Genomic DNA, 16363 nt, shown 5'->3' with positions numbered 1-16363 from the left:
GATCTTAAATCTTGAAAATCTAAATATGAAGAGGTACATTTCCAAAATAATTTTTAGTTTAATTTTCCAAATAAACATCTTTTGAAAAAACTAACTTACCAAATAAAAATAAATATTTTGCCAAAAATATTTGCGAGATTACTTGTATTAAACTTAATATGATAACAAATTAAATATTTCGATAAAATAATACATTACCTTTTTATTTTAATGCTAATATAAATATTCTCAATGACTTTCGCCATCCAGACAAAATATAATCATTCCTATAATTCATAATTCTTAACAATAATTTTCATATATAAAAAATTCCTTCTACCACAGGTTTTCCTAGAGTAACTTGATTGATCTCCTCTTTAACTATCTATCATCTAAAATTATTGATGAAATTTCGTAACAAAATTCAATAATTAACATGTGAAAATAAAAGGTCAAAATCCAAATTACTTTTAATAGGATAACACAAACACAATTAACCCAACTAAATACTCATTTGGATTTCATATTATAGGTAAAATTTAAGCAACCCAACTAATGAATACCCCCATCAACGTCTAGGCTTCATGCATGAATAGCGAATATTCTTGGTGTACCAAACCTCATTATAGAAGTTGTTTCTACAAGAAAAATGATAATATGCAATCCAAATGTCTAAAAGTGAGGTCGATTCTTGCACTGATTGACATGGTTTTTGGTATACGTTAACAAAGCATCAACACCATTTTCTTTTGCCTATATTCTTTCTTCACATAAGATATAACTCAACCTCTGGCTGACTTGAAATGAAACCACCAAAACCAAACACTGATTTTTAGCTCCATACAGATAGCTATACAAGAAGCTTGGAGGTCGCGATCCATTTGCGACATGAATGCAGGCAAAACCACACTCTTACATCCTGGATCTCACTTATCATCAGTGTGTACATCTCTACAATCCCTGCATCTCCAACACGCTGTTCAAACCACCACTCACCAGCAAGATAAGTGATAACTAGCCTTTGCCATTAATTTTTTGCTAATAAATAGGGAAGAGGCGAAAGACAAGGCTAGGCCATACTAAGGAATATCGGATGAACTTTGTTTCCAGATACTTGTCATGCAGAGAGGAAGAAGAAGGCACCAAATATCTGCCTTCTGTATTCACTTTCTTCTGCTATAATATGTTCCACTGCCAGAATAGTTATGATGTCGATGTCTTGATCCACTACCCCTGCCACTGTTTCCTTCCAAAGTGCTACCACGGCCACCAGTCTTGTTACCTACACTCTGCATCCAGTTTGCTGGCTGGGTTCCTAATCCATTAAGCTCCTCCTCTTCTCTGTCATTATACTCCAAAACAAGTCTCTTGATGTCTTCTTTCTCTTGAAGCTCGGCTGCTTCTTTCTGTTTTGTACTCTGCACTAGTGAGGAATTCCGTGGGATGAACATCTGTTTTGTTTGCTGCTTGTTTCCTCGCTTCACTAGAACTCTCACCTGAACCTCTTTGTTTCCACCAGTATCCTCATCTAGTGCCTCATCACCACTTTCCCCACTAACTCCCCTCCCGTGGTGATCCTTTGTAGATCCCTCAAAGACATTCATTGGAATCATCATGTTCAATGTAGGACGACCCCTTAGTTCCTGCCTTCTCTGTTCCATACTCTCCTACAGAATATATCAAGCAATTACTCTGAAAAGTTAGAAATGCAGCCAGACATAGCTAAACAAGACAAAATATATTTTAAATTACAAAAGATTGTTGAAATTTAGGGATTGGATGGAAAAGAGCTAAGAGAAGACAGAATATATTTGAAAGAATAAAATCTCCAAATAATTGAGATATAAAAGTTCAAATCAGTGCACAGGTCTCCCACCTAGTGAAACCATGAAAAGGTTTGAGACTTACCCCCAACAAGTGATGAGGCTATTTCCAAAAATTGAACATGTGACTTCTAAGTCAAAAAGTAGTGACATTACTTTTGTGCCAAAGCCCATTCTCATTGTGATATCATATTATAAAAAAAAAATATAAACTCAGTGTACAAGTGCAGCTCAACTAGTTCACGACCAGCTTAATAATTATGATAGTCTACTAGTGAAGTTATAATCTTAATCTAATATCCAAACAAATATGAATAGATTCATCTATCGGTTCTCCAGATTTCCTTTTCCTATTCTTTTTAATTCCAGGTGTTGTTCAATTAGAGGGAATTGGTTTAGTTTTTCTTTATCATAATAGTATAGCAGTCAAATTCCTGGAAAAAAAATTAAAATTCATAAAGGAAGCATAAAACTTTTGCAGAAATGTAAAAGGAGCATACACATGCAATAAATTATGCAAATACTTGCCTGCACTACAGCCTTGAGCTCCTGATCAAAATCAGCTTCTTCTAGAGGATCCACCTCCGTCACCTTTTGTCTCACGTGCACTTCATCCTCTTCATCGGAGGCAGGTCCAGGTCCATCGTCATCGTCATCGTCATCATCCTCAGTTTCACAGCCATCATCATGATTCTCCTCATCCAACTCTTCATCATCATGACCCTCTACATCAATTGTGTCACTCCCTGAATCAGTCTCACTGTCATTAACATCATCTTGCACTCCATTTTCCTCCGTGCCATTATCAATGCTCTGTCCATTGCCAACCACAGTAATAGTGGAAATGGTCCTACTCGAAGGCTTTTCATTGTCAGAATGTTTTTCACCACTAGCCTTATCAGCAGAAACTATCCGATCATGTTCCTCCAGTTCTACTAGAGCTGTATTCACTTCCTCAATAGAAGTGTAACGAACCATATTGGGTCGTAAGTCGGCAAACAGATCCTGCCACAACAGATAATGAACAAAAATATTAAATGCAAGACAACAAAGATACATATACCATTTATCATGACAAAGGTTAACTTAAAATGATTTTACTAAAGGAACGAAGTTAGCATGGAAATGCCACCTTGTAGTTAGTGGGATAGTTTTCGAAATCTACAAATACATAAACAATTCTAAAAGGAATACTTGAGTCGATGGGCATTATAATATGAAGAGACGATGAGGTATAGGGTAAATTTTGGCAGCTAGCATTCTCTTATAAAACTATTTAGTTTTCCAAGACAGGCATAACATGCAAGTTCAGTTTTTATTCCAAACATCAGCACTGATGTAACCTTATCCAATTGTCGGAAATTGTCAAAATAAGACTACCTCAGTTCCAAAATGACTGCAGTTTAAGGTTTTTTCATATAAATTAAGAATATCAGTGTGTTACTCCAAACATTTTTATTCAAATAATCACATTCTCTCATCTCAATAAATGCATTGCTTTTATTTGCTGCAAATACAAACATTGATGTAACTTATAAGGGGACAAATTATGAACAGAATAATTCATTGAAAATCAAGAATTTGCCAATTTGGAATTCAGGTTAAAGCAAACGGGGTAGTACAACATGCTAGTCATATAAACAGATCTCATTGATACTAATTCCACCTTTGAAAGGTATTCCACAGTGTGGTCATGCACGCAGATGATGTTACTGACCATTAAAAGCAAGAATAAACAAGAAAACCAATATACCTTTCACAAAACATTAGAATAAAGAACAATTAGTTATCCGAAAGTATCAAATCAAAAATAATAATAAAATTCAAGAAAGCAGCTAGGAAAATGTAAAGCTACCAAATCTTCTACTCATCAAAATTCTAAATATCCAGATGTTAGCTGCAATTTCCAAATAAGTAGATATAAGGCCACTAAAACAAATCCATATCTATAGCATTAGTATAGTAGCCCAGCATTTACAGGATAAAACAATAAACTATGGCTAAATCAAATAAATAAACAAACAAATCAGCATATTAACCATACCCAAATAATGAAATACAATTAAGAAAAGGGCTGCCTGACTGACCTGTAAGTCAAATTCAATGTCCAGAGGTAGTGCCCCTTTGCTTAAAATATACCTCTGGAAGTGTATTAGGAACCGATCAAGTTTCCTCTTAGAAGAGCCACGATCAAAGTAATGCCCACAAGTTTCAAGTAGAGTAATGATCAACCTTATGCGAAAACAATCTTCAGGTGGATCAAGTACATCTTGCTGATAAGATTAAAGAACAGATTCCATAATCACAAGAAGGCTCACACACAAAAATAAGTAAACTGAGTCAACAAAAAACATTGAAACATGTCTAGATTCAAGCCACATGTTGACAGCTAATTTTTTTTAGCAACAAAGTGTTCAGTAAAATGAGGTAAACGAAGCAGTAGATGAATAATAATGACAACGCATCAAAACGTATACCCATTTAAGTTTGGAAATGTTTACCGGGTATAGTTGCACTTACTCAGTCCAAATAGAAGATTAGATCTATGAAAGTGCCAAATAATGAAGGAAGAGAAGCAGTTTGATATGAACAGAGTAAATGACATACTAAGTAGTGCACATTTCGAAGACATCAAGCTCACGAATCATATTACAAAACAGGAAAAAGTAGTTTAAGAGTGGAATAAAACAAGAAACATATATATCATCAGAGGACCAAATTGGTTTTTTACCAATTCAACAATAATGGAGTGTGTGTGTGTGTGTGTGTAGGCTTGATAGGAATATACAAAGGAAAAAGCAAAATCAAATCACATTCATAGATCAGGAAAAGATCTACAATTGAATGCCATGAGAAATATCATTAACAGGCCTAGAGAAAAAGGGTAATTCATATTACATATGTTAAAATAGTTTAATATCCCTTGTTCAGCTATTAGAAAGCTGCATATATATATATATATATATATATATATATATATATATATATATATATATATATATATATATATATAACCTATAACCCACGATTTTCACTCCCCTCTTTTGGAAATCAGCCCTTCCCTCCCTCCAGCTGCCTCTCATCTTCCCGCATTCAGCCTCAGTATTCCAATGAGGTTTTCCACTGATGCTTCTGGCGGCACTATCAACTTAACCTGCAACATCCGACAAAAAACTTCACAATTCTCTCTTCTTTCTTTTCTATTCAGCTGCAATGGCTTCACCTGATCAACCACCCTCTGCCACTCAACCCGTTCGGCCAACCTCTTCTTTCTATTTTACCACTTTAGACATGGTAACATGTTTTATAACTTTTCCTTTGGCTTACTCGCGCGTGAAACTTAATGAGAATATGATTTTAATTTTAGGCATTTTTTTATTATTTTTAAGCACATTGTATATAATGCAATATAAGTCCACTTAAGGGTCAAAATAGCAATCATCCGCTACCACTATCCTGCTATAGCAGAATGGAAGGTGGTCGCTACACACTGATGTTTGACATCTGTGGTTCACATGTGACTTGTCAAGCTCAATCCAGCCCACGCACACTTTCACGCTTGTTCCTTGATCCATAATCAGACTCACACACACACTAACAGCTCAAGTGCCAATCATTTTCTGTGGACGCATGATCCACCACTGCAGTATTTGTTGAAGCATTGTTGATCTAGTCCAAGCATTATTTTTTCACTATTGCATACTAGTTGGCAATCTATTCCAAGCCATAACATTTCCCTTTTGCATACTGGTGGGAAATGGATATTCCTTTTACACCCTCTTTCTTGATCTCTTCTTCTCGGATCTATGTTCTATGACATCTCCAAGTTTCTTTTGCATACAAGTTTCTTTTTCTCCTTCATTGAATCTAAATTTTGTTCTATCTATCCCTTCTTTTTAATCTTATACAAGTCAATTGACTAAGTCCTTATATTTTTGTAACGACATGAACATCATGGTCTCCACTATTTTGAAATGCAGTCCTCGGCAGCTTGCGCTGTTGTTTTGTCTATGTTGAAAGAGATGCTAAAATTGAGTGACAGGGTCCATTTTTATAAGTTGATGACAATGAATGAATACATATAAATATATCTATATATCATATTCTAATAATCTGATTCTAATCAGATATTTCTACAACTAATAATACACTATTAAATATAGCAAAGCAAATATAAAATAAAAATATATATTGTAAGAGATAATCTAAGATATTCTAAAATATTTTCAGACAATATCTATAAATATTTCTTATACTTCTAAAAGTCTCCAAAGCTTATTCATAGTCCATTGAGTTTGTTCAAATTGAAGCCTTCAATTCCAAGTCCCAAAAATTTGGAAGCGTGAGGTTGTCAATTAAGTCATTTAAGAAAACATTTTACGTCAGCTTTTCCCAAGAAAAATTGAAAAATATGTAAGTTAGTTTTTAGTGCCAATCATACAAATAATTAGGGTCCAAGCATTGTAACTTCTTTAAATTTCAGATATTTTGTTACATTTATAGACTGAATATTTTTTATGTACACTTAATGAAAGATGGATCTAACTTTTTGTCTATTTTTGTTGATTTTTGAATGAGATCAAGAACAAATTTAGAAAAATAATTTAAAATTTTGAGAAGTGATAATGTCAAAGTGTACTTCAAGAGACAAGAAACATCTAAGAAAAACATTCAAAATGCTCAGTTGAAAGTTTTGGCTTTTGATAAAAAAGGATCAAGTCATCAGTGTAGCCAGCACCAGCGTAAGCTTTAATTGATGATTTTTCTCTTGTCCATATATAGTTTGGTTGGCAAAATCCATTACAACTGAAGCAATAATTCTTTTTATTTATGCACAACATGAAGGGAAATGGGTGTAGGCGGGATTTTGTTACATGCAGTTGCAAAAGCTGCAAAGGACTTTACCAGTTGAGCTAACTGAGACCTGAAACCTATGGTTGTTGGTTGTTGATTGTTGAATAGTGATAAATATTGCAAAACTAATCAAGACCAAATGAAATTCTAATGAAACCAATGATATTGCATCCTCAAATCCTTCTAAATTGAATAGTATATCATCCTCCCTTTATTGTATCTTCCCTCATATCTCTAACAAATTTAACCTTTTACCGAAGAGAATAATAAATTATTGGTCATTAAAAATAAAGTAATACTTAAATGGGTAAGGATTTATGATAAAAAAATAGATGACACAAGAGGGAAGTGTATAATCTTCATACTGACTATGGAAAGGAAAGCTCATGAAAAATTTAAGGCACATAAACAAACTTTGTTACATATTGAGTGAAAGCCTTTGTTTTAAAGAAACATCCTTTCAGGTTTTAGCAATACAGAAGACTGTGAAAGACTAATTCCTTCTGCTCCTAAAAATAGGTAATAGTGAAAAATCAATACCTCTGATGTCCCATGACCATAGACGAGAATGAGATATAGCGTCTCAAAAATAACAGAAGAGTCCACATGCTCATAGTTGTAAAGCTCCCCTAAGAATCGCATGTAAGCAATGCGTCTTTGCTGCATACCATAGTCATTTAACTCCAGCCCAACTCTAATCTCCTCAAGAACCTGAAAATCTCATCTAAAGTCAGAATGTCACTCCAATACTTCAAAACTTTTGGAATGTTAAATCTTCAGCAAAACTCTCATGCCTTGGAAATACTGTTTGTTCTATAACTTGAAATATTAAATGTTTCATCATTAAACAAATAAAATAATTTGGTTATTGTTAATGTGTTGAATTAAGTGTATAGATTCAAATTGAGGCAACCCTTGTTCAGTCTGACCAAATTCCCACACAAACGGGTAGGTATTGCTGAAACTATGCATTATCGTACAATAAAGAGACCCCAAATCAAGAGTAATATCAAACATACCTCATCAACAATAGCTACAGCAAACTCATCATGATAGCGACTTAATCCAGCAGCAAGAGATGCAATGAGGTGGATCTGACCATACTTTCCTTTGTAGACCTTCATGAAGCACTTCAAAAGATAGGTTTCACATTCATTCCATGGTAATTTGCGCAGTTGCCTTAGCACATGCTCAATGGTAGACTTGTCAAGATCAGAGAAAAGTAATTTTCTGATATACTGCAATGAAGATGTCATCAATACTAATTGAGTAGGAAAATTTTTTGTAACAGAAAAAAAGAAAAATAAAAATCTCACCTGATGCAATGGAGGACGAACTTTAGCTACTCGTGCAGATCTTTCTGGTGGTTTGCAAAGGTAGTATGCATTCTCCACTAAAGTGCTATGTCTCGGATCCAAATTTTTTACATTTTTCAAGCGCATCAGTATCTCCAACATGTTAGCCATTCGTATACTAGTTTCTGGAGACCGATACAGAAAACGGCCACATGTTTCAAGAAGATTGCAAGCTACATCAATGTTGTGATGTGTAAAATCATCTAAACAGGCCTGGAAGGACAAGAAGACATCAATCAAGGATTGAATTTACTATACAAACACATCAAGATTACATAAACTCGTTCTCTTTGACTGTCAACAAATAGAGAAAGGGTGCAATAGATTTAAACCTGAAGCAAGTAAAGGGGGAAACAGAGAACAAATTAATTCTGTTAGAATAAATAGTCTTAAATAGAACTTATTGTGCTTTGTGCTGAACCTAGTTCCTAGGTGCATCTCTTTGAATTCTCTTCTCTTCCCTCCCATACATTGTATCTGATTTATCCAAAATTATTATAGATATGAAATCCTAAGAGAGGGAAACATACTCTCTCAAATTCAATTAATTCCTTTGTATTATCTTCAACTAAATCAAGATCAATTATTCCTAAGCTGTTTAACTTGGTCAATTATCAAGATAGAGATTAGTTATCTCAACCAGATTGAAAAGATTTTTATCCAACATTTGGAAGGCTATGTGTTAGGAAAACCCAACACTATGTTTCTAGAACTTATTCGAGTTTACTAAAGCAAGTGTCAGATAACTCTTTCATAGTTTATTACTCATAAAAGGTTAAGCGCAGCTTGAGAACAGGTGACTAACTAACATACTTTCCTCTTTTCAAAAAGATATTAGAGAAAATAATTGATTTGGGGTGTGGTCGAAGTAAATGACAATCCAAAGTTTTCAAGTGAGAAGTTATTTATTGGTTTTGTGCAGTCATTAATAACTTCATCAAATATGGAGGATAACAAAGTATAAATCATCATACAACTTATAAATACCTAAGACTTCCATTCCATATCAGAAAATACATAAAAGGGGAGTTCTAAAAAAACACAACATATCATCATGGCAAAACTGAAGCACGTTGACAATATAGGAATGCCTCAAAAACATAACTTGCACCATTAAGAAATTTGTAATCATAATTGGAAGGATCTGGCCTTCATTTAGAAAAATTTGATTATTAATCTATTGTACCTTCAAACAACTAAAGACTAGGCCAGGAGAAGCAATTTTGAACTTGCAAAGTTCTCCAATGAACCTGATGTTCCTTATCTTTGTCTCAATGTTCATCTGATCCTGTAAAGACATTTCAAAAAACAGATAACAAAAGTAATCAGCTAAATTTGGAGCAGAGGGTAAAATATTAATCATATATGCAAAATTGTGCAAAATAACCTTTTTATTTATTAAGAAATTGAATTCCTCCTCCAGCATTTGTAACAGAATGGAGGAGACATCCTTCATACAAGTTGAGAGTGTGGCAACCATGCGTGAATAATATGCTAGCAGTTCTAGAGATGTCCTTGGAACATTGAACAAAGCCCTCACAAGCTTTTTTCGATTTGATTTTGAATTCAGATAACAGAACTCAACCTAACATGTTTTAAACAAAAAGGCATAACAGTTAACAATGTCAAAAAAATCAACAATACAATGAAAGAACATAAGAATAAGTAATACAGCAAAATAAAGTATCCTCACAGTTAATTGATCTATAAGGTCCCGGCTCACACAGCCAGGAAGCCTCTGCAGTAGAGCATCCAAATTTGTCCCTTCAAGACTTCTGAGTTTGTCCTTTTCATTTTCCCCCTTTTTATCATTATCTTTTTCTTTTTCCTTCTCTCTGTCCGATTCTTTAGACTTGTCTTTTTCTTCCTTATCCTTCACTCTTTCTGTGCTTTCTGCCTCTGGCAAAGCATTAGACTCTGTAGAGATCTCTCCACTTTCATGGGTGGTCTGTTGACCTTTGTCTGATTCAGGTACTATTTCCTAGATAAACATATATCTTGAAGTGAGTAGTTTCAGAAGGTTGGTAAGGAAAGAAAAAACACCAACAGGATGGTTATATGAGTAAATGCTTATAATATTGTTTCAGAGAATTATATGGCACAGTGACTAAATTGACAGAAAAATTCTTTTAATAGAAAAGGAATTTTATTAGACAGAAAAGAGAAATACAAGAATGCACACAATAAGATATGTTCCAATACAAGGACAACCAGATATAAATAAATTGTCTAAATTTTATGGCATGTTCAGAAACAATCACCAATAAGTTCTTACAGTTGGTTGGTCTTGACCCTTTGCAGATTGCTCACTGCTTTTTGGCTCTGTTTCTCCCAAAAGCACAGCAGGAACAAACGCTCTAGAGAAAACAATGCAGGAAAAAGTTCCTTATAAAATAAAACACTGTTGAACCAACTAAAAGGAAAACTTCAAACCATCCATGATTACATCAAAACATTAAACAGAAATCAACTGGACGAATATATTTGTTACAGAGAAGTATTTTAGAAGTACAAACCTAAGATCAGGTAAACATTCATAGAAAGTCCTTGTATCTTCATCATCCCATATTGGTTCAACAGCAGAAGAATCTTTACCCGAAGCAGAAGACATACCCTCCTCACCACTGGTAACCCTAGTCGTGTGTCCATCCTCTGGCATAACAGGAGGCTGCATATCAAGTGCTTCTGCTAATCTAGTACGAGAAAATCATAATTACAGGATCCAAGAAAAAAGGAATAATTAGTGACATCAAAGCAATATTCACTCAAGATTCATTAAACTTTTAGTGTTCATTAGACAGGAGAGTGACAGACTGAATTTAAGAATAACTGAATTCAGTGGATAGTGAAGCAGAGTTATCATACAAAGGCAACAAATTCTTTTTTTAACCAATTTGGGGTACCAGGCCAAGAGAGATAAACACTTGCTGGAGGGTGGACCTCACCTCAGACAATGAGATGTTAACATATAGGAATCGATGAACCTAAATGCATTATGTTTCTAAAAGACAGATATCTCCCTGAACTAACCTAACCAACATATAATTATATCCAGATTTGCCTCAAATTTGCTTGACTGAATGTCTCACTAGATCAAAGCTTTCAAGAACACACATATATGCTTGTGATGGCCTGAAATATGCATGTAAAGCTACACATGTAAACCATAACTGGGGTTCTTAGTATTTCAAGAATATATTTAGCCAGTATACACTGAGAACATATTTGATGAACAGCAGTGAAATAGTCAAGTAAACAAAACAACTTACGATGAAACATTTCTGTATAAATGATCATAGGATTTACGAAGCTTTTCATATGAAGCAATATTTTCATCACTGAGTTCTCCTTTTGCATTCAAAATCTTTGAATTTTCATGCTCCATTAATCGAAGTGACTGTCAGAAAGAAAAATTGATCAATAATCATAGAGGGCATAACAACCTTCTGTTTGTAAGTGACCTTTAGAAATACAATTCTCAGGTTTCATACTATATTTTACTCTCAGAAATCTCTAATACATGTGTCTGTGTTTTAAAAGGCACAAGCTCTTACAGAATGCTCAGACTGAAGTAGTTCAGCAGCAGCATCATAAAAGGAATAGCATGCTTTCCGGAAAACTTTCTTCTGATCAGCTGTGATGTTAAGGCCTTTAAAAAACTGCATCAGAATGTCAGTACAGGATAATATAGAATTCAGCTAGTAACAGGGAACATTCTTCGATTGATACAGAGAAATATAAAAATAGAAATGAGAGCTATAGCTAAACTTGCAATCCTGATGAAAAATGACTAAAGGTAATTTGAAAGTCAATCAAAATCTAAAAGGAAAAAAGGACAAATGTAAGCTATAGAAAGCATGAGAATATTCTACTTGAGATTAATAAAAAAAATACCTCTTCATGAATTTCCGGCCCACTAACAGAGAGTCCAAGAAAAATTCTCCCCTGACGAGCAAAACTAGAAAGAAGGGTCAAACTTGTTTGTGCAGCATCCCGATCTTTCAGCTGTTCCCCATTGGTAAGATCTTTTATGATATTTATAAAAATGCCACCATCTTCAATAACTCCGACAAAGAAAAGTTCCATAAGAAGTTTCAGGGTGCTGCGCTTCTTCATTGCCTTCAAGTTTCTATCAGCATCTGATTCATCGCCAGGCTTTCCAGGAGAGAAGATTTTGAGAAGCCCTTGAATCAGGCTTGGTGCAAAGTCCTTGTACCTTTGATGAAGCAAAGAACAAATCTTTCCAAAAAGAAGCAAATGATGGAGCATATCAGAAGCAAGTAGTTAAGATATGCACTATATAAATTAATATAGAAATAAAATTTCTGCGGAAAAATCATCTGTGTGCTAAATTATGTAATTAATTATTTATCTTTGATTAATAGAACATTTAAGAAAAGGAAGTGTTGTGCAGTACAGTTACCATAATTTAGGACAGATTTAATTAGACTTGATTTGTATGGTTTTTCAAATCATTGAGTGAGAGAAAGATATAAGTGCAGAGGAAGAAGAAGATGGAGCACTATGCCAATAGGATCTTGGAGCTCCAGGTACAATTAGAGTTTATAAAGAAGAGAAAGGAGAGGGAGAATTGAAGCAAGAAAATCATAATTGTCATTGCATTAAAATCCCATAACAACAAACAAAGATTATATTGCTAAGAGTAGCTTGCTCTACAAGGAACAAAAACAGTTACAGCCAAATGTCACATGTCAACTGGCTAGGCTGAACTTACTGCTTGCCCTACAAAGAACAGAAACAACTACATCCAGTTGTCACATGCCAGCAGACTAGAATGAACTAACTGAAAACTAACTTTGGTACAAAATTCACACAGTAACAATATCTAATCAATGGATCCCCTTGCTTCTTAGGAAAAAACATCAAATGACATAGAAAACAGGGTGAAAAACTGCAAAAGCACATACCTGAACTGCAGCTTGTATATCAGAACTTCTAAGTTTGGCATCACATATTGCAGTCACGGCTTCACTGACAAATTTGCTTAAGTTGACACTTCTTAACTCATCCATCAAAGATTCACGCTGCTCCTCATTGATCTGCTTCAGCTTCTTAATAACCGCAGTGTTGCGCTTAATACTGGAATCCAATGTCCTTAAGAATCCTGAATCTGCAAGTAAGTGTAGCTTGATTAATACTAAGACAATACAACAAGCATTGAACAGGTCAAAGACCTTGTTCTGCCACCTCCTCCCTCACTCTTCCTTTGTTCTTTCACTTTCAGTTTTTCTGCCTGTAATTTCAACTACATTACATTTTTGACGTTTTGGTGAAATTACTTTCCTTGGGTTCTGAAAACACTTAGGAATCGTGCTGTAAGGGAGATTGCCACCCATTTCTTAAGACTTATTTATCCAACGTTTGGTTTTCTGTTTCAACCTCTAAAAATTACTTTTAAACCAAAAATAGCAAAGGGTATCCTTCCTCTATCGTAGTTTAAATGTACGTTCACCCTGCTGAAATGATTACCTAAACAAGCAATTAGATCTTGGAGCCGAAAGCTTGAGCAATTACTTTGTCTACAAAGGAAGGATAGAATAGTGAATTAAGGGTAACGGTATTTCATTTTAGAAATTTTCAAATTTCTATGGTTATAGAATGGTGTGGAGTGAATTTTGAGGGGAAGACCAATAGTAAATCTATAAATGATGCATGTGATTTTTAATTACTACACTACAGACAGGAATGCTTCTTAGTTTCCAACTGAATTGTGTTGCAGGGGTTTGAACATTTTGGATCCAAAAGGACTCCCAAGTCAAGAAAAATTATCAGAACTTACCATTGGCTTTCTACACTGTTCTGAGATCATAATCTTGGTGATCTTGAACGACGAGAAATCTTTTAAGCATTCAGTTTATTTTGTAGGTTTAAGTTTCAAAATGGCTTAATTTAAATTTTTTGCATGGCATGTTCATATTTCTCAATAAAAACCATGTATTTTGCTTGCTTGTGCTATTTCAGTTATAGCACAGTATTGATAGCTCATTGTGTTCTAAATCAAATAATGGAAATCTACTTTCAAATAAAGGAAAATGGAGCTTCTTATTATACTCCTCCAGACAGAGGCAGGGAGTCTAATATAGTTTGAGTGGAGAGCCCCAAAAATTGTTGCAAGACTCTCAGTATTTTGTTCTTACATTTCTTGGAGTTGCTCATTTATTTTTCAAGCAGAATTATAGATAGGACTTATGTTATGATTTGTCGATTACCAATAATCAATATTCACAAACTGGATTTGTTTATGTATAAAATTTCAAAGTATGAGCTATTTGGAAATGAACTGTGCTTAGAAATCCTCCAGTGAAGGCCCAATAATAGTTTTCATATCTCCAAGACACTCCCCTCAGGCCAGAGCCTTTTGGACTAGAAGCACGAATACTGATGATTTGGTCATAAAAACTGACACCAAGCTACAGAGCAGTTCTTTTAAAAGCTTAACCTATTAAGGAGAATGACATGAATTGCTTTTATATCTCAAATTATGTATTAGTTTAAAAATACACTGAAAACTTACATACTAATTTCCTAAATTAGAGAAGCTTCTATATTGAACAAAAAAAATCAAATACTACAACATTGAGTAATGATAGTTGTGTTTAAACAACTAGCAGCTTCCAGGATCAAGGATCAAGGAAGCAGTCCAGAATCGCATTCAAAAAGAAGCAGCTTCAGCTATCTATCTACCAGAATGTGTCTGCAAATATTTGCATTAGAAAACACAAACTAAGGAATTATATTATATAAAAACTAACATAAGAGTGTCATCAAGATTCATTTTCTCAAATACTGAGTTTCCCATCTATCTTCCAATACATGATCTTTGAAGCAATACATACTGCTAGCAGTATGTGCCCAAGCAATAGTTGTCAAAGGTAGAAGCTCTGAATCATGTTAAATCAATAACAAGATAAGAATCTCTCTGATCACAAATGCAACTCTAGTGCACTTTTCCAATCAAGTTTAGCACATCATGCATAAGAAAGGACTTTTATTTACAACAGTAAAACTATTATTTACGAAGCCATTTTGTTGCTTTCTGATTTCGTCATGAACGAGCTATAAGACCTAACGTCATGATGGCTAGGAGTCAACCCTAAGATAAAGTAGTCATCTATCAAAGGTACTCAACGAGGGAGAACTTAAGTAATAATATTCTCTCCAGTCCTTGGAAGAATTATATGCATTCCTATTGACAGCAAAAAGTCATTTAGCATATAACTACTTATTCAAAACTAGCAGAAGATTAACTAACCAGGCCTTTCAGGATTCAAATTGCTTTGACGTAAAGCCATTTTTGCCTCAACGGACTTCTTTATTTCCTCAAGGCGAGCAACAGCTTCCTGCATAAGATTAGAGAAGTTAGGCCTCAACTAAGTCATCTTGCTAATACAAAATACACATCCACAAATGCTAATGAATACCAAAATTAGCAGCCAATTTACAGTTACCCTTACAAAACTGCTAAATTTTCCAACTGAATACTCACAGAAAGTGAAGAGAAGAAAGAAAAAAAAAAAAAAAAAAAAACTAAACCATTTATGTAACTCAAACAAAGCAGTCCACAAAAGACTAATGCTTAAACCTCATCGTCTTGTTTGCTGTTGCTCTCATCCTCGTGGTGATCCATAGCCGTATATTGTGCTCCCAAAACACGCCCCTGCCACAGCAACAATTGGAAGAACACTGACACCAATTAGCTTAGGGTTCAGCGCGAGAAAAGAAAGTTGTTCCCCAGGCAGAATAATAGTTGGAGAAAACTGTAATTGAATGGTTAAAACACAGTAGCGATAAAAGATAACACAGCATATGCATGGATTTAAGGGGATAAAACGGATCAAAGATGAAATTACCGGTGTGAGGGTCGTAATTTCGGGTAGAGGAACGAAGTGAGTTTTGGTGTAACCGTAACAGGTTGCTTTGAGTGGGAAAAATGAGAGAAGAATAAGAGATGGAAGTGGTGAGTATTGGTTTGATATTCGAAGAAAATGGTGGTTTTGTTTAGATGAAAGTGCGAATTTGAGAGATGAGTCTGTGTGTGTTTTTGGGTCTTATTTGCACCACTGTTCGTGTTCGAAAAAGAAAACCACCTTAGAACAAGAGTAAGCGAAGAAGGTTAATTATTTAATTATTTATTTATTTATTTATATTTATATTTATTATTATTGTTATTCATAGTTTAACAAAATTATCCAAATAAAAATAATAACAGAAAAAAATGTCAAATGAATGTTGTTAATAATGATAAAAGTAATAAATAAATAATATTATGCACTGAAAAAGTTACAATGACTAGTGTGAATTATTCATTGCTAATAATATTTTTTTAATGTA

The 16363-nt window shown here is 34.3% G+C and overlaps 1 protein-coding gene across 1 annotated transcript; it reads right to left on the bottom strand.

Annotated features, from left to right (window-relative positions):
• Positions 1–472: 472 nt before the first annotated feature.
• On the bottom strand, positions 473–16113 carry LOC114162570 (regulator of nonsense transcripts UPF2). Its single transcript, XM_028046500.1, has 18 exons — positions 15883–16113; positions 15615–15689; positions 15285–15372; positions 12940–13142; positions 11906–12250; positions 11566–11670; positions 11281–11408; positions 10528–10704; positions 10287–10368; positions 9705–9992; positions 9399–9596; positions 9198–9299; positions 7973–8224; positions 7676–7894; positions 7197–7367; positions 3890–4075; positions 2331–2807; positions 473–1646 (listed from the first exon to the last, which is right to left on the bottom strand). Exons 2-18 carry the CDS (start codon positions 15657–15659, stop codon positions 1143–1145), a joined length of 3570 nt encoding a protein of 1189 aa, XP_027902301.1. The 5' UTR covers positions 15660–15689; positions 15883–16113; the 3' UTR covers positions 473–1142.
• Positions 16114–16363: the final 250 nt, after the last annotated feature.

This window comes from Vigna unguiculata, chromosome 9 (genome assembly GCF_004118075.2).
Source record: "Vigna unguiculata cultivar IT97K-499-35 chromosome 9, ASM411807v1, whole genome shotgun sequence".
Lineage (NCBI taxonomy): Eukaryota > Viridiplantae > Streptophyta > Magnoliopsida > Fabales > Fabaceae > Vigna > Vigna unguiculata.
The sequence above is the reverse complement of the archived record's forward strand: the minus strand, read 5'-3'. Positions and strand labels throughout refer to the sequence as shown.

Bases quoted from the DNA above. Each gene is read 5' to 3' on its own strand.
- LOC114162570 (XM_028046500.1), bottom strand. From the start codon at position 15,659: ATGGATCACCACGAGGATGAGAGCAACAGCAAACAAGACGATGAG. The intron at 9,300-9,398 runs GTTATTTTGCAC...ATGTCTTTACAG, and splicing joins ATTTCTTAATAAATAAAAAG to GATCAGATGAACATTGAGAC. The intron at 4,076-7,196 runs GTATTGATTTTT...TAATCTTATCAG, and splicing joins ATGGTCATGGGACATCAGAG to CAAGATGTACTTGATCCACC.